Raw genomic sequence first — 24,442 nt, forward strand, 5'->3', positions numbered from 1 at the left:
TTGTGCTGTAGCCTTTGCAGTACAATAAAATTGCTGACTGCATGTGTTGAGCTCACTATGTGTGATCGTCATGACCTCCGTTCGTCACAGTCATATGAATTTTATTGTTGCATTATGATCTCAATACCTCACAAAAAAATTTTGGCAACACTTTAAATAAAGTGGTTGCTGCATTATTTGAAGACAGCACTGCCATGATTCCTCGTAACAATGTGTTGATCCTTTCACAATCTTTGTGATACCACGAAACATGAGCAAGGTGGCTTGAAATCACATAGCAGGAGGAAATAAAATCAAATGCTCATATGATGTGGCCCAATAATATTGACTTTAGGCGCATAATTGCATGACTGTCAGCAGTTATGCGACCATCCTTAGCTGTTACTGAGATGCCCTTTTATGATGCGGATATCCGCCTAGCAGAAATAATTTTGCATCGCAAGATAATTTTTTGTACTTTGGTACCTTGATTATCTGCTATAAAAGAGAAGTTGAAATAGAGTATTACACGAGCATGATGTGTAACAACAGCCACTAACAAGAAAGGGGGTTAACCGAGAGGCCTGTTCTTAAAAGTCATCGTCATCATCAGCAGCAGCAGCCTGGCTACGCCCCCTGAAGGGCAAAGGCCTCTCCCTTACTTTTCCAACTACCCCGGTCATGCACTAATTATGGCCATGTTGTCCCTGCAAACTTCTTAATCTCATTCGCCCACCTAACTTTCTACCGTCCCCTGCTACGCTTCCCTTCCCTTGGAATCCAGTTCGTAACCCTTAATGACTATTGGTTATCTTCCCTCCTCATTACATGCCCTGCCCATGCCCATTTCTGTTTCTTGATTTCAACAAAGATGTCATTAACTCGCATTTGTTCCCTCACCCAATCTGCTTTTTGTCCCCTTAATGTTACACTCATCATTCTTCTTTCAAAAGCTCGTTGCGTCATCCTCAATTTAAGTAGAACCCTTTTCGTATGCCTCCAGGTTTCTGCCCCATACGAGTACTGGTAAGACACATCTGTTATACACTTTTCTCTTGAGAGATAATGGCAACCTGCTGTTCATGACCTGAGAATGCCTGCCAAATGCACCCCAGCCCATTTTTATTCTTCTCATTATTTCAGTCTCATGATCCGGATCCGCGGTCACTGCCTGCCCTAAGTAGATGTATTCTCTTACCACTTCCAGTGCCTCACTACCTATCGTAAACTGCTGTTCTCTTCCGAGACTGTTAAACATTACTTTAGTCTTCTGCAGATTAATTTTTAGACCCCCCTTTCTGCTTTGCACCTCCAGGTCAGTGAGCATGCATTGAAATTGGTCCCCTGAGTTACTAAGCAAGGCAATATCATCAGCGAATCGCAAGTTACTAAGGTATTCTCCGTTAACTTTTATCCCCTTTTCTTCCCAATCCTGGCCTCTGAATACATCTTGTAAACACACTGTGAATAGCATTGGGGAGATCGTATCTCCCTGCCTGACGCCTTTCTTTATTGGGATTTTGTTGCTTTCTTTATGGAGGACTACAGTGGCTGTGGAGCCGCTATAGATATCTTTCAGTATTTTTACATACGGCACTTCTACATCCTGATTCCGTAATGTCTATGACTGCTGAGGTTTCAACTGAATCAAATGCTTTCTCATAATCAATGAAAGCTATATATAAGGGTTGGTTATATTCCGCACATTTCTCTATCACCTGATTGATAGTGTGAATACGGTCTATTGTTGAGTAGCCTTTACGGAATCCTGCCTGGTCGTTTGGTTGACGGAAGTCTAAGGTGTTCCTGATTTTATTTGCGATTACCTTAATAAATACTTTGTAGGCAACGGACAGTAAGCTGATCGGTCCATAATTTTTCAAGTCTTTGGCATCCCCTTTCTTATGGATTAGGATTATGCTAGCATTCTTCCAAGATTTCGGTACGCTCAACGTCATGATGCATTGCGTATACAGGGTGGCCAGTTTTTCTAGAACAATGTGCCCACCATCCTTCAACAAATCTGCTGTTACCTGATCCTCCCAAGCTGCCTTCCCCCTTTGCATAGCGCCTAAGGCTTTCTTTACTTCTTCCGGCGTTACTTGTGGGATTTCAAATCCCTCCAGGCTATTCTCTCTTCCATTATCGTCGCGGGTGCCACTGGTACTGTATAAATCTCTATAGAACTCCTCAGCCACTTGAATTATCTCATCCATATTAGTAATGCTATTGCCGGCTTTGTCTCTTAATGCATAGATCTGATTCTTGCCTATTCCTAGTTTCTTCTTCACTGCTTTTAGGCTTCCTCCGTTCCTGAGAGCATGTTCCAATTCTATCCATATTATACTTCCTTATGTCAGCTGTCTTACGCTTGTTGATTAACTTCGAAAGTTCTGCCAGTTCTATTCTAGCTATAGGGTTAGAGGCTTTCATACATTGGCATTTCTTGATCAGGTCTTTCGTCTCCTGCGATAGCTTATTGGTATCCTGTCTAACAGAGTTGCCACCGACTTCTATTGCACACTCCTTAATGATGCCCATAAGATTGTCGTTCATTGCTTCAACACTAAGGTCCTCTTCCTGAGTTAAAGCCGAATACCTGTTCTGTAGCTTGATCTGGAATTCCTCTATTTTCCTTCTTACCACTAACTCATTGATCGGCTTCTTGTGTACCAGTTTCTTCCGTTCCCTTCTCAGGTCTAGGCTAATTCGAGTTCTTACCATCCTATGGCCCCTGCAGCGCACCTTGCTGAGCCCATCCACATCTTGTATGATGCCAGGGTTAGCGCAGAGTATGAAGTCTATTTCATTTCAGCCTCGCCATTCGGGCTCCTCCATGCCCACTTTCGGCTATCCCTCTTGCGGAAGAAGGTATTCATTATCCGCATATTATTCTGTTCTGCAAACTCTACTAATAACTCTCCCCTGCTATTCCTAGAGCCTATGTCATATTCCCCCACTGACTTGTCTCCAGCCTGTTTCTTGCCTACCCTGGCATTGAAGTCACCCATCAGTATATAGTGTATTTTGTTTTGACTTTACCCACAGCTGATTCCACATCTTCATAGAAGCTTTGGACTTCCTGGTCTTGACTAGATGTAGGGGCGTAGACCTGTACGACCTTCAATTTGTACCTCTTATTAAGTTTCACAAGACCTGCCTCTTTCTCGTTAATGCTATAGAATTCCTGTATGTTACCAGCTATATCCTTATTAATCAGGAATCCAGCCACTAGTTCTCGTCTCTCCAGTAAGCCGCGGTAGCACAGGACGTGCCCTCTTTTTAGCACTGTATATGCTTCTTTTGTCCTCTTAACTTCACTGAGCCCTATTATATCCAATTTACTGCCCTCTAATTCTTCCAAAAGCACTGCTAGACTCGCCTCACTAGATAACGTTCAAGCGTTAAACGTTGCCAAGTTCAGATTCCAATAGCGGCCTGTTCGGACCCAGGTATTCTTAGCACCCTCTACTGCGTCACAGGTCTGATCACCGCCATGGTCAGTTGCTTCGCAGCTGCTGGGAACTGAGGGCCGGGGTTTGATTGTTGTATTCATATAGGAGGTTGTGGCCAAGTACTGCACCAGGGTGGCCAATCCTGCTTTGGTGAGGGAGTGCGTTACCGGTTCTGGTCATCAGAATCAGGCCTGTTTATGCAATTTTATCAACACGCAGATTTTTTTTCTTTTTTTTTTATCCGTTGGGAAATTGCACCAGGATTCAAACCACGGTCCTCTTGCATGCGAGGTGGATACTCTACCTCTACGCCACCGCTTTGTTAATCATATATCATATTGGCACGCGCTAGTTACGCTAGAGGTCGAGAAAGAAGTGTGCGTGGTAGCTTCTGCAAAAACGAACTGTAAACGGCCGTTCGCTTAGAACTGACTGACTGGCTTTTCCTCTCGTGACAAACTGGTGGAGGTACTGGGTACGCATCCATCATATGCCTACGGGTCCTCAACCAGAAGCTACCACGCACACTTCTTTCTCGACCTCTAGCGTAACTAGCGCGTGCCAATATCATATCAGTCATATCATAAGAAGCCAACAAACACCGACAGCAAAGACATAGGGGAAATTACTTGTGCTTATTCAATGAAATAAAGAAACGATAAATTAATGGAAATGCAAGTGGATGAAAAAACAACTTGCCACAAGTGGGAACCGAAGCCACAACCTTCGCATTTCGCGTGCGATGCTCTACCGATTGAGCTACCGCGGCGCTGTTTCCCCATCCACTTTCTTGGGTATTTATGTTTCCTAGTAGAACCCTGGGAGTGTTAGCCAGCACCACCACCCACAAAACTTGCCGGCAGATGTGGAACATCCTTTCTGCCGCAGGCGTCACAAGAACATTATCTTTTTGACTACAGGCAACTGGTCAATAAACCCACACTTGCTACCTGAAGGCATCAATGTTGCCAAATTTGAGACCCTCGTTAAGTAATAACGAGAAGAAAGGGGGTTAACTGAGGGGCCTGTTTTTATTAGTCATATCATAAGCAACCAACAAACACTGACACCAAGGACAACATAGGGGAAATTACTTGTGCTTAATAAATGTAATAAAGAAACGATAAATTAATGGAAATGAAAGTGGATGAAAAAACAACTTGCCGCAGGTGGGGGACAACCTACAACCTTTGCATTTCGCGTGCAATGCTCTATGAATTGAGCTACCGCGGTGCCGTTTCTCAATCCATTTTCTTGGGTATTTATGTTTCCTAGTAGAACCCTGGAAGCGTTAGCCAGCGCGACCACTCACAGACCTTGGTGGAGGATGTGGAACATCCTTTCTGCCGCAGGCATCATGAGAACGTGATCTTTTTGCAAAGGTTGTGGGATTGTTCCCCACCTACGGCAAGTTGTTTTTTCATCCATTTTCATTTCCATTAATTTAGCGTTTCTTTATTTCATTTATTAAGCACAAGTAATTTCCCCTATGTTGCCCTTAGTGTCAGTGTTTGTTGGCTTCTAATTATATTGCAGTCACTAGACACAGGACGTCGTAAAACCTAGTTACCTGGTGGCTATAATAATGCACTCCTTAGCATGGTGGTGTTAATGGCTAGTCTTTTCACAAACAAAGAAAACAACATAAGATTGCCTCTTGAAATCATCGAAAATTATTTGCATCAATCTCATGCACGTAATAATTCAAAAACATCCTTGTGCTATAATGCTACGTTTTTCCTGCTACCACAAAGGGAAAAAAAAAAATGTGTGAAGCAACATGGCAATTCTACCAGTGCCCAGTCACTGCAGTGGTGTACTTTTCAACTAAACTTATAAAGAATTGAAAAAGAAGTAAAATGCAGTTATGATTGCATACAAGAGGTGAAGTAGAGTCACAAGAACTAGCTATTTCACTGTACAGGAATACAGGCATCTTTATAACCAGTGCGAGAATCGCAGTAAGTTGAGTTGCGCAACAGCAGTACCAATAAAATATGCAGAATGCAAGCCAAGCACGAAGAACCATTCTGAATGTACAGGAATAGAGTGTGAATATTGGGCGCCACTGACGTATAGCAGACATGTTCAGTGAGTCTTGTGTAAAAATTTGACACTGGAGAGCAATACATTCTCACTTTACTGCAGTCAGTGCAGTTCATTACCGAAAAATCAGCCCAAATTTCACACAGTGAAGCACCGCTTTGTACATTTCAATGTGTGCCACTGGCCGCCCATCCACACTAACGTGGTGACAATGCTGCCACTTATAGGCCGATCTTGCAGGCAATGGAAGATCCACTACATGTGCCGACTCCTGGGAACTCTTGCACCATGACACCAAGCTTCTCCTGAAGTGCGGAGCCGAGTACAACCTTTGACGATTATCAGCTGCACAGACCTTGCCGACGAGACCTCCAGCTAGCATCATGGGAAGACTCTTTCAACAATGACAAAGCATCTGCTCACAACTGGACAACATCAGAACAAGGTGGACAGTGCACTTGAAGAACTGGAACTCTCTGCCGCAGTAAGAAGCATCCTTTTTTTTTTAAATTATTGACCGCACAGAGACGCTGCTTTCCGAAGTCCACAAGCTCGATGATGCAATATCTGACGAGACCCCACACCAATTGAGAGACAAGAAACAATGGACTGCCAGATACGAAAACTCAGTCGCAACGACAATGGAATTACAGTAAAACTCTGCCAACTTCAAGTTGTAAAAACTGAGGAAAAGTTCCGAGATAAGCAAAGTTTCGAGACAAGCAAATTCCCGAAAATGTAAGCCCATGGCTGTGCACAGACCACAAAGACCCTTTCGAAATAGGCGCCAGTAGCCGCTACATTTCTCGCAAAATATACCAGAGGAGGTATTCTGTAAGAGTCCACCTAGTGAACATGCCCATTTTGTCTGCTGTTGAAGATCTGATTGGGTGGGCTTGGCTGCATGTCGGGAGTAGCGAGAAACCAAGGCCAATCAGCACTTCAGCAGCAGATGAAATGGAAATGTACACTAGGGGGGCTCTTACAGAAGACCTCCACAGGAGCGTAATTTTTGGTAGATCACTTATGGAAGATACTCTGACTTGGTAACCAACAGGTCGGGTGTCTACGTCTACAGGCAACAGCAATCCTAACACAGAGCCAAGCAACTGCTATTGCACATAGGCACCGACATCTCCAAAGCCTAGTCAGGTGAAATATCATGAAGGTTGTTCCAATGTCAGCAATTTGCACTGCTTAGACACTGTCATCCTCTCCCAATTCTTGCAGTACCGTGGAACCCCGGTTATATATGTCCCCCGACTTTGTGACATCCCTGTTCCATTCAACGTTTCCATCATGGAGTCTCACAAAAGTGAAACTCGAGGATACCATCCTAGAGTGTATGAAAAGCACAAAAGCATGCGCGAAGATTAAACCTATTAGCCACCGGAAGATATGTAGATCATATCAGATACGCAGTATTCATGCACGCTGTTTGAAGCAGTGTTTACATGCAAGCACACAATACTCCTCAAACGTCCGTCACTGAGTTGCCAATTCCACACAGGTTGTGTCATGCGAACATGGCAATTTCTATACAACCACTTAGCGGGAACGCTAGTGCACTTGTACACAACATTTATACCAGCAGCGGCAAGATCACTTTCCTCGCTCCACTTACAAAGCCAACTGAGCAGAGCATAAGCGATCTACTTGGCTTCTCAGCCAGTTTGCAACTGAGCTGATAGCACATCATTCACGTCCCAGTAGGTGATGCTTATCAAATGCGAAATCTATGCAGTTCCCTACTGTGTCTCAGCGCTTGAATTCTACTGTGAAAAATATAGCAGCAGGTCGTGAAAGCTTTGGATAACGATATTTTGCAAGCATTTTCGCAGAGAAGATTTCGATATATCTGGAGTATGGCGCAAAAGCATTTCTAGATAGGTGGAAAATTTATGGAGTTGACACCGAGACAGGAAAGAAGTTTCAACTTAACCCATATTTCGAGATATCAGAGTTCGAGTTAACAAGCGTTTACTGTACCTTCATAATGCAGAGCAGCCACCGTCCTGACTGTCAGACTAATGAAAGCACTACAACCCACGGTAAGTTCAGGTTGCCAATGCTGAAACTAATCAAATTTGATGGGAATTGCCAATCATGGCATAAATTTTGGATCCAGTTCAAGTCTGCTATTAACAATAAGCTTGACAATAGCCGACAAGGTTAATTACCTGAGCTCACTTGTTACTGGATCAGCTGCGTCGGCTATTTCTAGGCTCCAGGCCACAAAATAATGTTAGAAAGATGCCACCGAGATTCTCCAATAATGACTTGGCGATGACAAACTGATCGTACAAGATCATCTCCAGAGAACAGTTGACCTACACACTGTGTCATCGCCATCCAACATCCCAAAGACAGTGTAGAAGTCAAGTCACTTGCAAAAAGTTCTTGCAAAGGCATGTTACATCGATGTGCTCATCTGACCTCACTATGGAAAGGAATGAAGTACTTGCAACCATAGCCATACTTGCTGCAACACAAGGTTGCTCCCTTGTACTCCTGCAACCATAAATGCCAAGATGGTGGGCACCACGACATTCGGCAATCACAGAATTGTCTTCGACTGTAGAAGCCAATGGAGCTTTATTACCGCCAGCATTTCAAAGAAGTTGAGATGCAAAGTGCCAAAAGAAAGAACTTTGACAGTCGGTGTATTTGGAGGTAAACAAATGCATAAAATGAAGAAAGTATTAGTCCACCTACTGTGGCAACCCAGTCAATGGTTTAATGCAAACGAGGCATTCAAGGTGGACACAATATGCAGTTAACATATTCCACTCACAGACACAAACGTAATAAACACAATGAATCGAATGAATTTGCACACACAACCACTAATCTGAACAATGACCACATACTGCTTTTTGTTGGATCAGATTATTACATGTTGTAATTGTTAAGGTGAAACCTGTGACAAATGGAGTGAAAGCTCTGGAAACAAATTAGGTTCAATTGTGCAAGGGCCACTTGTTATATAAGGCAATCTGAATAACTGCAAGTAATGTGCTGGGAGCATCCGTTGTACCTATAGTAAGCCTGAATATTTTTACTTGAAAGCCTCCGAATATTCATGACAAGGACAATGACAAGGCAGCATTGCAGCCTCCCACAGTTATAGCCAACACAGAAATGAACAATAGGACGAGAGATCACTGCAATGTTCCACCGTGGAAAGACAAGTTGACCACACAGAAAATAACATTCTTTAAACAATGGAGCCAGACTGCCATGTTTGGAGGGTCAACAATTAAGACAGGTTTCAGAAGCAACACGACAAGATCATTCAGAAGGACATCGAAGAAGTCGATGAGACTGAATCTGGACAAGACACCCAAGCGACTTCAGGTCCCATGTATAAATTGTGCTGTCAACATGTGATCAGCCAGAGCAAATTCAACATGACCAAACTTAAGCTGCATAAAAATATTTATTTAGAACACTGCTAACAGGATCACTGGAATGAGTAAGTCAGATCTAAAAATCCCAGCTACATGGATTAGTCTCCCAAGACCATGGAGACACTACAAGCTTGTGTGACCAGAATGATCCAGATAATGATGAGAGCAAAAGCCAATGAAGAAAGCCGCTCTATGATAACAGTAAGAAAGAAAGCACTAATAAAGAAAAGTACAATAATGATGCATTAGAAGAGAGAGCTTCTGGGCAAGTCGGCACCAGTGTGTGCCATGGCAAAGGCACAAAGACGAGTACAAAGAACAAACCATTCACAACAGTACACCTGTCGGAACATACTGATGTGAAGATTTGAATCTGACAAGCGCGCTGAGGCCTCCAGATGAACTGCTATCTTTCATACGTTTACAAGGTAGACCAAAATTTACTAACGAACACGAGTGATCAAAAAAGCCACTAGCAGTCAAGACAACCAAGGCGAAAGTTGACTTCTATGGGTTGCAGTATTGGCATCATTAGATTCACTTTATACTAGACAGCGCCCAGACTGGATCTATCATGAAATTGAAGGAATCATGAGACGTGAGGCACCCTCAAGAGCAAGAGACACAGTTGCTCCTACCAGCTCGGACGTCCAGATTTAACTCATCTGCCCAGACATCAAATAACCATGCCTCATCCGACTACCCAAATCAAGTTTCATTGGAGTTACAGCACTGGTGGCAGCATTTATTTCGTGCTGGCTTGCTTACATGGTTTTCTTGTTCACAGACAAGTTCACAGCAACAAGAAATGGCTGCTTTACCACAATAGAGAGAGAGAGAATATTTTTTACAGCAGAGCTGTTAAGCTTTTCTAAGTCCTTTTCATGCAATGTCCTGTGCCGTAAAATAAAGAGAAAGTTGACCCAAAGTTTCGATTGCTCGGTTAAAAAATTTGGTTTTTGTCGTGAACAAAATTCACTCCTAAACTTCCCGGATAAGTTGCAACAAACCAGTTTTACAATGCTCTATATGCCGTATTTTTAATTGGACCATTACAATGTGTATTTGATGTCGCAATTAGGATCAAAAATGCTATTTACTCCAACTTTGTGCCAATTTTAGCTGAACATTATTTTTTTGTTCTCAAAATGGTTTCGTAAGTTAGTACATACACCTAAAAAGTTCACAACATGACATTATTCCTCATGAAACAATTACTATTTCTGCAATAAAAGACAATTTATTGCATTTTTTTCTTGCGTTAAAAACAAAGAAAATTGCAACAAAGCCTATTCTTTGTAATAGTCAAGAAAGACTAGCATTTTCACATTAGACAGAATAAGTTTTGCAGTAGTAGGCAAAACAAGTTTTGTAGAGTTTATTCTGCACAACATGATTTCACTTCTGTGTGCAAAGTTCAAAAGTCCTCAGACAAATCTCTCTTGAGGTAGTAATCTCTATACTGAGGCGAAATACTGCAACTTTCTTTCAAAGGAGTCAGACAGGGTCAACAAAACACCTGGTATGCTTTGAGATGGAATGGCCTCTTGTCTAAATGTATGGTTTCCCAAATATTCAAAAATGTGTCACAGAGAGATTACATTTGCACACTCTTTCATACAAAAGTAATAAAAAGATTTCCAACTGTTACATGATATTTCTGAAACTAAAACACACAGTAGCAACAGAAACTGGCTATTCTCCAAAAATAAACAGTATTTATTGCAGTTAGTTTGCTATTCCAATATCTAGTAAAAGCATTCAACCCATTTATCGCTTTTTTTTTCCTCGACTGGTACTATGCTCCTGCCATTTTTTTTTTTTTCACATGTCAATTCAATATAGAACAGATGCTACATAGATGCTACTTTTCGTCTTTGCTTTCTTGTATTTCAGTATATATGAACTATCTCAAACTCCTTGGTCAGTCACAGTCTTGACATGGCTACCCACTAGCCATAGCCACAGCTTCCCTTCTGATCCTGAGTCCCGACTGTTCTTTTTTTTTCTCTCTCACTTGTTGTTCAGTGGACATGTCATGCTACATAGAAACTGGTTCACCCTTATCAGATTTTATTGCAATAGCAATTATACGGACGCTCCAGGCAAATTCTTGCTGTCAGCATCCCCATGATGTTCTGTACATCTTTATGTATATGTATGCTATATGTTTATCTATGCTATTTACTCAAGGTAGATGCTATACCATTCAACTGCCAAGGTTGCTCAAACCAGGTCTTATAGTCTTTGCTATATTATTCCTCAGAATATATTAGAATTGCAGCACACAAATGAAAGGAACAAAATATTTCATTCAAGGCCTGTTTTATCTTAAAGGGCCCCTCACCAGGCCTCACAGCAAATTTTGGTTATACGCTGAAATTCGTTACGTGTCCTCTAGGAAGCGTTCTGCCACAAAAATTTTTCAAATCGGCTCTGTAATAGCAGAGATAGAAATACTTCAGTGCCGCGAACCCACGATTTCAGGAAACAAGCTCCACTGCATAGTGAGACACTCACTACACTCACCCCATCTAGCTTCCGCAAGCGACATTCCTTCCCTATGTTCTTCCGTACCGGATGTCGAGGATTGCGCAACACATACGTCATGCGCCCTGCCTTCCTGTATACCTCTACCGTCAATATTCATGTCGTTGGCGTGGCAAGAAAAAAAACTCCCCATATGTGGGCCAATCCCGAAGATAGTGCGATGCCGGGCCAGCCCGCGGCGGAGGTGAAGCAGGCATTCAGCACTTCCCATACGTGGGCCGATCCTGAAGATAGTGCCGTACCGGCCCGACCCGCGGCGGAGGTGAAGCAGGCGTTAAGCACTACCCATACATGGGCCGATTCCGAAGGTAGTGCAATACCGGCCCGACCCGCGGCGGAGGTGAAGCAGGCATTAAGTACTCCCCATATGTGGGCTGATCCCGAAAAGTGCAATGCTGGGTCGACCCGCAGTGGAGGTGCAGTTAGCCATTAAGGGACCCACATACAAAACTTCGCTGGTCATCCTTCTTCACAGAGTGGAAGGGAACTGAGCTATTTTTCCTCCTCGCATTTTTTTTTTTTTTCGGCGCTGCGCACGAGCTGTTGTGATTGTCTAGTTTCGCGCAGCGCACGATTTTTCGCACTGTGCACAAGGACACATGACTAGTGGTATAATTCAGTGCTACACAAATACTGAAGCAGTACAAGTGGATCGCAAAGCATTATCACGCGCTGGAACACAGTAGAAAATGGCATAGTTTTGGTACCTGTGCACGTAACTGCACGACCGTGCAAACAAGCAGACGAAGCGGAAGTACATCTCTCTTGCTTTGGTGCCAAGTAAAACAAGATGCACGAAGACATTCCTTTTGTGTGTTTTACTATTTTTCTAAACTTGAATTCATCAATTCAAGCAGCAGATCACACAAATAACAGATGTTGCCTTGAATAATTCTCGAAGTCACGTGTCACCACGAGCGATGTCACACTGCGGACCCGAGTATGATGTCCAGCTCGCTGTGACGTCATAGATTTTGACAGCGTCTTCTAGGTGGACCTAGATAATTCTTTAGGTACAAAAATCGACTACATTGTGTTCCAAAACAGCCAAAGATTGAACATGGCAAGTTGGCAAGTAACAGAAACTTTTGCTGAGCCAACACAGCCTGAAGAGGCAATAACACTTTGAAATCCATGACGTCACAATGGCATCCCGGCGTTGGGAATTCGGTGTGAAATTCAAACACAACCTTTGACCTTCATTTTCCCTTCTAATGATCAACCTATTATATCCAAATTGACAACAAAGTTTGGTGTCTTGCATTAGGGTACCTTTAAAGGGCCCCTCGCCAGGTGCGGAAATTTTGAGCTGATATGCATAGTCCATACAATGCGTGCTCACGATCGTGTCTGCTAACAAGTGCGTTACTACACGCTACAGAAAGAGCTGAAATTTCAAACTAAATGCCGTTTGCCCTTCTCGCGGGCGCCACGCTCCAAGATGGAGGGATGAGTATATCAGCAAGTGCGCCTACATACATATGCATGCTGCAATGTCGCTCACAGGGACACGAGACACTTCAAGAATTATTCAAGGCAACATCTGTTATTTGTGTAGTCTGTTACTTCAATAGACAAATTAAAGCGCAGAGAAATAATAAAACACACAAACCGAATGTCTGCATGTTTTGTTTTACTTCGCGCTGTAGCGAGAGATGTACTCGCATTTTGTCTGCTTGTTCCCACATCGTGCAGTCGTGGGTGCTGAGAGTGAAAATATGTCCTTTTCTACCGTATTCCAGCACATGATCATGTTCTGTGATCCGCTTGTGTCTGCCTTAGTGTTCGTGTAGCACTGACTTATACCGCTGGTCAGGTGTTGTCACGCACAACATGCAAAATCGTGTGCAGCACGAAACAAGGCAAATGCAACAGCTCATGTGCATGACTGCAAGCAGAAGTGCGCTGCACAGCAAAAAAGCGAGACAAAAAAAAAAAAAGGACACGGAGCCCCTGATGTATGCGTCACGTGACTCTCCAGCTCTGGTATGGGAGATTGCAGGGAAGGAATTTCACTTGCGGAGGCTAGACGGGGAAAGTGGAGAGAGTGTCTATGTTGGTGGTGACACTCGCCTCCTGAAATCATGGGTTTGCACAATTTCAGATATTTCTATCTCAGCTATTCACTAATTTGAAACATTCTTGCAGTAGAACACTCCTTAGAGAGTACATAACACGTTTCAGAGTAACCAAAATTTGCTATGTGGCCTGGTGAGGGGCCCTTTAACTCTATCGTTACTGCGAGAAAATGGTGGTTTTTTAAAGATCTCGGAAAAAAAATATTTACCACTACAAATAATGTTCCAGCACACATTGCAGCATAGCATATTGTGCATAATGAAATCTGTTTGGCAACATATGTTGCCAAACAAAAAAAATGTTAGGTAATACAAAAATTCTAGAAAGCACCATTTTTGCTGCCAGTTGTAGAAAACAAAAATAACAAAACATGATATCTACAAAAATATTAATATCAAAGAAAATTCAGAATATACATTTCAAAGATATATAACCCAGGAACAGTCTCTGAAAAAATAAATGCTCAGTACACCGCCATTCTTCGAATACAAAAAAGAAACTAAGCCCAGTTCATCGCTCATGCCTTGTGGTGAAGCAGTACCTGGATTTTGTGAAGCATAGGCGCACTTCGCACTTTTCCCACAAAACATCTGGTTTTTGTTCAACTTTGTGGTTCTCATAACACACTTTGCTGTTCCGTCTTTTCGGCATCTTCTGAGGATGGTCCAATGAGATATCCAAGGAACGTACTTCACCAGCTCGTCTAGAGTCATGCACATTTTCCAGGGCTGATCGCTTTCAGTGTAGCTGGGTAACTACAATATTATGCATCCAAGCATATCTGTTTGCATTTTTTCACATTGTCTTTATCACCTCTGCAGAGATTAACAGTAGAAAGAAATCCCACGCTGTTGTAAACTGTCTTTGGCTGATCCGTAGTGCTGGGCTGAGATGTGCTACGGGCGGCCTTCTTGGCGTGAACAAAAGTTTCCTTGCTGCTGATGGCAGCAACTCATAACCAAGCGAAGTACGCACCCTGAAGATAATCAGTAGAGCTTTCAAGTCGTGAAAAATGATCAGCAGATAAGCACACACAAGGAAGGAAACCACTCAAGGCCGTAAAGGAAACTCGCCGGTGAACAGCTACGGATGTGCCATGCCGACTCAAAACATCGTCACAATCAGAGCTTGTATCTGCTTTACTGTCATCTTCAGAATCACAACTAGACTCCTCATCCCTAAATTGAAGTGCGGGTGCAGCATAGTTTCGAGCAGGACGCTTTTCTCGCTACGCAGCCACACGGGACAACGCCATGGGAGCGACTTTCGTTAACTGCGCAGTGACACCGGCAGCGCCCCCCCCTTGCAAGGATTTTACGAGGTAACCGAAACTCTTGGAAACCGGTTGCAAAAGCCGGGTCCACATGTTGGACATGTGGTGGACCTTCAGAAATACACTTCATTGGAAAAAGCGACTTGGACTCCAAACCAAAGCTCACTAATGAACAGATGGCATCATTTTCGGTTAATTATCACCGCTCAGCACTGTTGGATGGCAGAGCCGGCGATATAATTCAATTTGCGACATGCTGGGAGTCATCTGATTACAAAATTTTGATGCTAGTACAGCGTAATCGTGAGCAGCATGCTTTTTTCTTGAGCCTGGCAGAAGGGGACAGCCACGCCTCTTTTCACTAGAACCTACACACATTCGTTCGCAAAATGGTCAGTAAAAAATCACGAAATCGCCGCAGTGCGAAAACTTAAACTGATTCTGAAAATGCAGTGCCTGTACTAACTACTGGATGGCCTTATATGGATAAGAAACGGTTCCGATAAGTTGAAATTGGCAACCTAATGCATCGTTCACCAGTGATCGATTTGAATAGGCGTGGTAATGAAAGAGTTAAGGCAAAGGAAAGTATGAGATTTTGACAAACTAAATTATGGTATACCAAATATGCAACTTCAACAAAATTGAGACTGTGATTTGAAACAAAATACAATGATGCAAACTTGAAGGGTTAGTAGCAATGCCACAATGGCATGATGTCATCTCATGATGTCGTAGATTATGGCAACATCTGGCTAAGGCTATGTAAATGTGAAATAAATGTAAATTCAATTGACAGCTTTTAAAGGCTTTTTCTGCACAATAAAAAAGATGCAAGTACACAAAATGCATGAAATCTGTGATGTTAAAGATTAACGTATGTCAGAAGCACTGCAACTTAGGTGTGCAATTTAGTTTAGAGCTTTGTCGTCATTTTCTATATCAGTAGGGCAAAACCTTTGCCTGGCAAATAAACGCTGAGAGAGCACCCGAACAATAACTTACCAGGCTAGTCTGACTGACTGCTCACCTTTACACTACCGTATGTACGTGTTTCCCTAACATAAAAAGTAAGCTAACATTGCATTCTGCACAAATGCTGCTGCATGTAAATGTGGACTACATGTAAATGTAAATGCTACATCATCTGTTGTGCAGCTGCAGAACTAATCTTTTTTTAAGTAACTGGTAGACTGAATGCATAAGCACAAGATTATGAAAATTTATTTAACCACTAAAGTTCCTTCAACATGGCATGAAAAAAATACATATATATCCTCACAGCTTGGCTGCAAAGCCTCCTTTGTGATAAACAATGCAAAAATCACTAACAGAAGTACGGTCTGCACTATTCTGTAGATGGACACATTGGCACAAGCAAATTTCATTCATTCATGGTTCCTGTGCTCAATAAAATTCTGTTTATTGAACACAGGATGCAAAGTTAACAGTACCTAGAATCTAGCATTAAAGCATGTCATCAGAATCGCTAAACACAACAAAGCTGTACAGTGCCAGAAAATCAACAAGAAATTGAGAGACGGAAAAAAGAAAGAAAGCTATCTGCACAACTGCTTGTTGAGCTATGGTATGAAAAAACTGTCAAATGGAAAAGGCTGACACATAAACATGCCTGTAAGGTCCTGTACAATGGAGGCATGTAGTTTCTTTTTCTACCAAAAACAGCAAACGGCCAATTCAAAATCATTTACATGCAGCATGAGTACACCCAGTTGTAGCTAAATGCTAAACTCACTCCTAACTACTAAACACTATCATGAACAAATAAGTACTTGGGAAAGTGTAAGGAAAAGAGAACGTCAGTTTTTATCAAATGGTACAGAAGACAAAGCCTTCCCCTGAATTTTTGTATGTACAATGTCATCCAAGTTTGAAATTATGGGCATTTTGCATGCCAAACCACTTTCTGATTATAAGGCACGCCGTAGTGGATGACTCCAGAAATTTCGATCACCTGGGGTTCTTTAACGTGCACCTAAATCTAAGCACACGAGTACTTTCGCATTTCGCCCCCATCGAAATGCGGCCGCCGTGGCCGAGATTCGATCCCGCAGCCTCATGCTCAGCAGCCCAACACCATAGCCACTGAGCAACCACGGGGGGTGGTCACCCAAGACTTCTCACTATGCCTGACCCTCAAGGAATCTCTCTACATCAGCAAATACGCAAAAAGTCACTCTACCCAAGCTAGTGCTGCAAAGACCCAACATGACAGCCTGATGAAGCTGCCAGCGAATAGACTATATCCGAAATCAAGAGTATGAGGGCAGCACACACGGGCACATGTAAGAAATAAATTCATCCATAAACTCAAAGTACAAATGATAGCGATGCGTGACAAGACACACTTAGAACAAAATCTAGTACCAGTGCACAAGAAGACAAGCATGATTTAAACAACGCGGAACAACGCACACAGAAGACGCAATAGCTTTGGTCAAAACATAATGTTTTGGGTCAAGAAATACCCTTACGGGACGTTAGCTGATCACTCACACACTTACGCAATACATCAAAACATCAGAAAAATATTACAAGAGCTTACAGCAGCAAAGAAGCTACTGGTGCTCCTCTACAAGCTTCTTCTAAAACGCATGTTCCAACTACGCGCCACGCTCCAAACTCGCTACAAGAAGGAAAGTACGTACTTATGCCGCTGCTGTTCTTCTTGAATAATCTTCTTGAGCTCTTCAATGCGCTCAAGAGTAAGTTTTCGGACTATAAGAGCACCGGGAGTGTCGATCTCGCCGCGTTCACCACGCTTGCGCCTGCGATCGGAACGTTGCTATCACAGAGTTCAAACCCATGTGCAAAAAGGGAGAGGAGGGTGCGTCTCACAACTCACTTTGGCGACTCCACTTTCTCCAACAGGTCGGCATATTGGAGAGCACAATTCTGAAAAGGAATGACAAATGCTAAGTAAACAATCATGTATGACTCACCACCATTAAATAGCGTTGTCACCCGGCTTACCTTTTGAGAAAACCAATCGTTCGGCCGGTTACACTCGCCAAAAGGCCGTATCGCTCTGCTTACGGACACCCTGAAATTAACGCACAGTGGTCTTTATTGCGCGCCAAGCACAACACCGCATACGACGCATGGCGCTAGAGCCCGAGTTTGTGACGCTACTGCACGTGCTAAACGACGCGCAAATGCTAGCAAGTCACTTACCAATTCTGGTCTCCGCTCCTCAACACCGACGAGGCCAGGCACAGTCGTTCGCGCGTAGACCATATATCTGTAGCAGTTTGTTTAAGGCGATACTCTGAAAGAAGATCGAGCAATGCAGAGCGTCGTTCATCACCCGGCATTTCAGTCTTCATGACCACTGTGAGTACGCTCTCAACTTGACCGACACAGCACTGATATTAAGAAGGAGTTTTCAGGAGCGACAGCAGCGCAAGCTTCAAATTAATCGCTCGTAAATAGTATTATGGACGCATGTATGTACAAGAAAATGTCAAAACAATTTAGCGTGCGGATCAGGAGCGGCTGATACGCAACTTTACATTCAACACTGCACTCTCGAAAAAGCAACAAGAAAACTGTTTGTATTTTTTTAACTTTAAGTCTAGTAGTTAACACCTTTAAAACACAATAACAATGGCAAAATTCGTATAAAAACAGTACAGAAAGTTTGAAATAGCAATTCCCTACTTGATGACGACGCCATCTTGTATTGTTATTAAGAGTTGCGAGCTGCTTAGTGCATTGCCCCATGTATTTTCCCGGTGCCTGCCCGCCTGCCCTGTGGCGGCAAAACAAGGGGAGGGGGCGTAACGTAGAGAGCGCCACTTTCCAACACTTATTGCAGTTTGTGTGACGCGGTATGAGTGACGTCAACTTTCTTGTAGAGTTTGGCACTGCTCAGAAAGTTTAACATTTATTGATTTTATCACTGGTTATCTGCGGAAGCAGAGAAGCATATGGAGAAGCGGCAGCAGAACACCGTTAGCATCGTGCCCTGCCAGCAACTGGAACGTGGCGCCGCCTCAACAAACCACTGGCTTCCTCCCTTGGCTGCATGGAGGAATGCTTGGCAGCGTCTTTGACAGGGAAAACCTTCAAATGTGATTATACAGGGTCCTGAATATTTCGCCGTTCTTTATTCTATGATTTCGCTGCGCGTGCATGGCGCGTGTTCGAAAAAAAGTCTTGCGCTCACCGCTGCACTGTTCTTGCTAAAATTTTGCAGTACAATCGCATTTTGGCGTCGACTTCGTTTAGTATTAAACTTGGCACAGTCAATTGCCTGTATTTTAAGAAAAAAGTGTAAATTTGCCTGCACTTATGGGGATGCGAGTTGCTGCCGCGACGGTTCAATCGCAAACTTGTTTCGCCCCCTGCCGTCAGCTGCAGAAAGCGGTGTTTCAGTGAGGTCACTCGCCTGTTGCCATGCCTGTTGCAGGTGCGGTCAACACGTGAGAGCCCTCCTCGAAACGGCAGGCGGCGACACAAGTTTATGATGGCGCCGTCGCGGCAGCATCTCGCATCCACATCAGCGTAGGCAAGTTTGCAATTTTTTCTTAAAATCCAGGCAATTAACTGTGCCAAGTTTTATACTAAACGACGTCGACTCCAAAATCCAATCGTTCTGCAAAATTTGAACAGAACATTGCAGCGGCGAGCGCAAGATCTTTTTTCGAACACGCGCAGCAAAATATTCAGGACCCTGTATACTGTTGTATGGTGGATATAGCGGTGGATAGCTTTTGCCATCGTGTACACAGTTTCCGAAGGAGCACTGACACCAACATTTCGCACTCGAGATGTTAGTGTTGACGTTTACATAGCGCACTTGTGTGACTGACGTCAACTCTCCAGTTGGGAGCGTGGCGCCCGCGACAAGAGCGCACAGCGGTTGGTTTGAAATATAGAGTTTCATACAACACTCTTAATACGGTTGCACCATTTTGGGTGTATGTTTGTCTCACAAAGATAATCGTCATCTGCCTTGCTTGCGTTTCCTTTCTTCAAAACTCCGCGCTCGATACTTTTCTGTCTCGAATGCTGTGTCACACTGATAACGCGCAAGCCGTTTGTGACTGGGAAGTACCGAGCTCGCACCGTTAAAGAAAGGAAACGCGGCCAAGACACACTCTACACTCTTAGAAAAATTTACACCCTTTGGGGCGTATCTTGTCCCACAACAATAATCGTCATCTGCCTGGCCCGCGTTTCCTTTCTTTAACGCTGCGAGCCCGGTACTTCCCAGTCACGAATGGCATGCGCGTTATCAGTGTGACGCAGCATTCTCGACAGGAAAGTAGCGAGCGCCGAGTTTTCAGGAAAGGAAACGCAAGCAAGGCAGATGACGATTATCGTTGTGGGACAAATATACACCCCAAAGGGTGCAACCGTTTTAAGAGTGTAAGAAAAGTTTACACCCTTTGGAGTGCCCCTTCTGCCACGCAAGGATAATCGTCATCTGCCTTAATGCGTTTCCTTGAAAACTCGGCGCTCACTACTTTCCTGTCGAGAATGCTGCGTCACACTGATAACGCGCATGTCGTTCGTGACTGGGAAGTACCGGGCTCGCAGCTTTAAAGAAAGGAAACGCGGGCAAGACAGATGACGATTATTGGTGTGGGACAAGATAAGCCCTAAAGGGTGTAAATTTTTCTAAGTGTTGTATGAAACTTTAAAAATTTTGCACCATTTGGGGCTTGTCTCGCAACCATAATCGTTATCTGTCTTGCCCGAATTTCCTTACTTTAACGCTGCGAGTCCGGTACTTCCAAGTCACGAACTGCATGCCTACGCGTTATCATCGTGACACAGCATTTCCGACAGGAAAGTAGCGAGCACCGAGTTTTCAAGAAAGGAAGCGCAAGTGAGGCAGATTAGGATTATCGCTGTGGGACACGATAAGCCCCAAATGGTGCAAACTTTTAAAGAGTGCAGCGTTTCAGGGAGGACTGCCGCGCGTTGCCCGCTCCTGGAGATGGCAGCGCTTGCGTTTATAGAGTTTCTCACTACATTACCTAGAGGGAAATCTGGCGCTGCTGCTCTGTGGTATGCATGGGAATGCTGGTATATTGTGGATTCGGATTGGCATCGTTCTCGTAGAGACAGGACGCCTTGAAGACGCGCTTGGCAAGCACCGCTCCGTCTGTCACAATGATTCATTTTCTACTAGAACAGCACGTGAAAAGCTGTTTTAGCTTTATTATTACGCGAAAACATGTTTTGTTTAACTATGAGAAGTTGTTATTGTGTGTACGACTACGTGTTACGTAAGAAGTATCAGCGGGCCGCTAAAGTTGGAGGACAGACGACAAGGTTCGCGCTCGCTTTGAAACAGTTGGTCGTCTGTTCTTGCTTTTCTTCGCTTGGTCATGCATCGTGGGTGAGTAAAGATGTAATATGCGTGAAAGGAAACGTTTTATGAAGATTTTACTTTGAGAACGCGTTATTTGCATAGCCATATCCACGTTTTAGACGAAGCCTCTTACAACACCAGCCAACACGAGCCTCGCAGACACATATACCGTCATTCCCATGACGGCACGGTGCCCCCTTAAGAAACTCCCATAGATGGTGGCGCCAGATTTCCCTCTAGGTGTTATAGTGAGAAACTCTATGCTTGCGTCACGCAAGCTGTGGTGCGCACAACGCTACGGGCGTCTTGCGCTGGAGTTTGAGGTATAGTAGCGGCGCCTGGTGGCGGCGCGGGAAACGACATCTGGGTCGTACCAGCTTGGGTCGTATTGAGCCCTGGCTATGGCGAAGCACGTTTCTAGGCCAAGTTTTGCGTCGATTCGCACTTTTTTCTGCCCTGTTGTGAGTGCGAAAAGGCTCGTCACTTCTCACAGACCATGCCGACCACGCTGTAGGGTCGCCGCAGCCTATAGTTTAACGAAAACAGGCTCTCCGTGTGCCGTGGGACGTAATGCTGGAGCAGACGGAATCGGTGACGCCGATCGGGAGAGACCTAGCCCAGCCTCGAGAAGGAGTCACCGTCATTACTTCTGCGTCGTGGGCTGCCATGAACAAGAAGGCCTGAATCCCAACATCAGATTCTACCGTTTTCCTTCAAGGCATCACGAAGTGGAGCGTCGGGCGCGCTGCATAGCTGCAGTTCGTCGCGCTGAGTAAGCGAAACTTCACGCCATGCTGACTGCTTCGCCTGTCTTGAAGCTTGCTTGATTATCTGCGTTCTAAATTTCGGTCTTTTGCACCTACAGTCCCCACAGCACACCGACATAGCAGCAGGCATGGCTGGTAATTCACGTTTCGAGACCCGGCCACAGCGACAATTAACAATTCGACCGATGCGAAGTGGTTAAGTGACCAGGTGTGTGCAAATGACCACAAATGGCCGGGCTGATTCGGTGACAATTCACTGCCCCACTACGAGCAGCACAGGTTAGAGAGTTAAATGTGCTCACACTGACCTCAAGTCAGCATGTTGAGGCAGCGCAGCAAGGTAGTATTGATTACAGCAGATCGATGTTCGAGCGCTTTCATTAAAAGCTACGTCAAGCCAGCAGCGCACGAGCTCGCGCTGCAGCGCGATTCGCACGTACGTGCGAGCTCATATGCATTGCATCAGTTATTACCAGTTACAAAAAGGGACACATGGCCGCTAGGACAACGCAGGCATAACTACTTGTTTAGCGGCATGCAGTCAACAATGATTGCAGGAGGCCCGCCGTTTCGCGGCATGTCGAAAGACCGCTGCCTTCGCGGCGCGTACGACCGTGTGCTCGAGCAGTTCCGTACACATGATGTCTGCTTATCGCTGCTGTGGATTCATTTATATCAAGCATTTCCTGGCGTTTGTGCGCCTGAATCTAGCAGCGTGTAAACCTAACCTGAAGTTCCACTTCGTACGCGACTCGCTTTACTTGCGATTGACACCGCGCTAAAACTTCGCCGCTTAATTCTTGAACGGCATACAGGTATTCGGCACTGCATAATTTCTTGCCTTTACGCAGCGTGCCACCCCTGAAAAAATCTTCGGCACCGGATATTCGCTGCAGGCCGTGATACAACACAACCGAAAGCGGCGGGTCCATATTGTAAACCTGCTTTCCGAAGCAGACGACCGAGCTTGGTACGACCCATTTTAGGACAGAGGGCGCTTTTTAGCACCTTTTTTCGCAGCGCCCCCTGGGCAATGCAAGAGCCCCATCGGTGATATTCGGCCGCATATCGATCGACCAGCCGAGTCGGGTTGATTCACTTGCGCTTCATGAGATAACGATAACGCGGGCTAGAACACGCACTTATCAACGCTGGTTGGTCGCGCATGTTGTCTTAAGGTAGCAAACAAGCGCTTTGGCCCCAATATAAAGTGAATCATTCCGCTTCCCGGAGACACGCATCTAATGAAGCAGACGAAGGCTTATACGCAGCAGACGGACAAAGCGAGTAGCGTTTTCGGCGGAATAATCGTACGCTTTGAGCTAGCGCTGCCTTAATTTTGCTGAGGAAAACTGTGTTGCTTTATCACGAACGTTAGGCTCAGTCCCTTCATTTCAATTTCTTAGGCAAAACGCGAAGTTTGCGTCACGTTACGAAAGCAAAACGGGGCCATCAGCGGTATTTTGTACGCGCTGTAGGTGTTGGAGGGACGGACTTCGGGATGAAAACCAAACTTGGGAGGGATTTATTTTACATTATATACAGAGAGGTGAGACTCAAGTAACATTCGTACAGCCATTACGGGCCGGCAGCAACTCGGACGCTGCGCCCCGCGGCAAGAAGTTCGAGAGAGGTGAATCAGGGAATGCTCTTGTCTCTCTGGAACGCTTCTTATAAACCCTTCGAGCAGTGGAAGTCGCGTCATGTTTGACCAATGGGATAGTCCGCTCAGATGACGCCATTTTCGGCCAATCGTTGGCGCCCGTGTCGCGGTGTCACACCCGGCGGCTCTCTGCGGTCTTGCCTCGCTGACTGGCGATCCACTTCTTCTAAGGTGGAGAAGGCGGGGGCGCTCATGCTCCATTGTACGAGGCCCCACCTGCTCGCGCTGCTACGGCCCCGCAGCGGTAGCAAATGTCTTCTTCAAAGGCGAAGGGGGACGATTGGGCTCTATTGTCCGAGGACCCCTTCTAATCCCGGTGGCGTACGACCTTGTTGGCACGTGAACTTGTGGGCTCGTGCGCTCCTCTGGAATGTGCTTTCCTGCTTCTGCATTCCTCAATTAGCTGTGCTGCGATTCGATGTGGTCTGGGGAACTCGAAGTAGCCTCAGGAAACGGCGCCATATCTAACAGCGCCGCGCCTACGTCACACTTCGAATAAAATGGCGGCGGTCCAGAATCATCTCTATGTCCAGAATAGAACCCCCGGCTTGCCCGCATTTACTATCTTTAGCGCTGCAAGCCCGGTAATTCCAAGTCTCGAAAACGGCATGTGCGTTGTCAGCGTGACATAGCATTCTCAACAGGAAAGTATAACGAGCACTGAGTTTTCAAGAAAAGAAACACAAGCAAGGCAGATGACGATTATCGTTGTGGGACAAATATACACCCCAAAGGTTGCAACCGTTTTAAGAGTGAACGATAATCGTCATCTGGCTTATAGCAGTTCCTTTTTTTAACGCTGCGAGCTCGGTACTTCGAAGTCACGAACGGCTTGCGCATTATCGGCAAGCCCACGTCAAGTTTCTCCGCCGAC

General features: G+C 44.7%; 1 protein-coding gene across 5 annotated transcripts in view; it reads right to left on the reverse strand.

Moving 5' to 3' along the window:
• Brd8 (Bromodomain containing 8) overlaps positions 1–18,578 on the reverse strand; it is a 113,574-nt gene extending 94,996 nt beyond the window's left edge. For 3 of the 5 annotated variants that reach the window (XM_065433187.2, XM_065433185.2, XM_065433184.2), the window contains exons 1-4: positions 17,988–18,333; positions 17,787–17,856; positions 17,659–17,708; positions 17,462–17,581 (exon numbers count right to left, since the gene is read on the reverse strand). In XM_065433187.2, coding sequence (XP_065289259.1) covers positions 17,462–17,581; positions 17,659–17,708; positions 17,787–17,856; positions 17,988–18,139 — 392 coding nt within the window. In that variant the 5' untranslated portion in view covers positions 18,140–18,333. Of the gene's footprint in view, positions 1–17,461; positions 17,582–17,658; positions 17,709–17,786; positions 17,857–17,987; positions 18,334–18,473 lie in introns of those variants that run through there. The other 2 variants (XM_065433186.1, XM_065433181.2) reach the window with 2 other exon arrangements.
• Between the last annotated feature and the right edge of the window lie 5,864 nt (positions 18,579–24,442).

This window comes from Dermacentor albipictus, chromosome 1, assembly GCF_038994185.2.
Source record: "Dermacentor albipictus isolate Rhodes 1998 colony chromosome 1, USDA_Dalb.pri_finalv2, whole genome shotgun sequence".
Lineage (NCBI taxonomy): Eukaryota > Metazoa > Arthropoda > Arachnida > Ixodida > Ixodidae > Dermacentor > Dermacentor albipictus.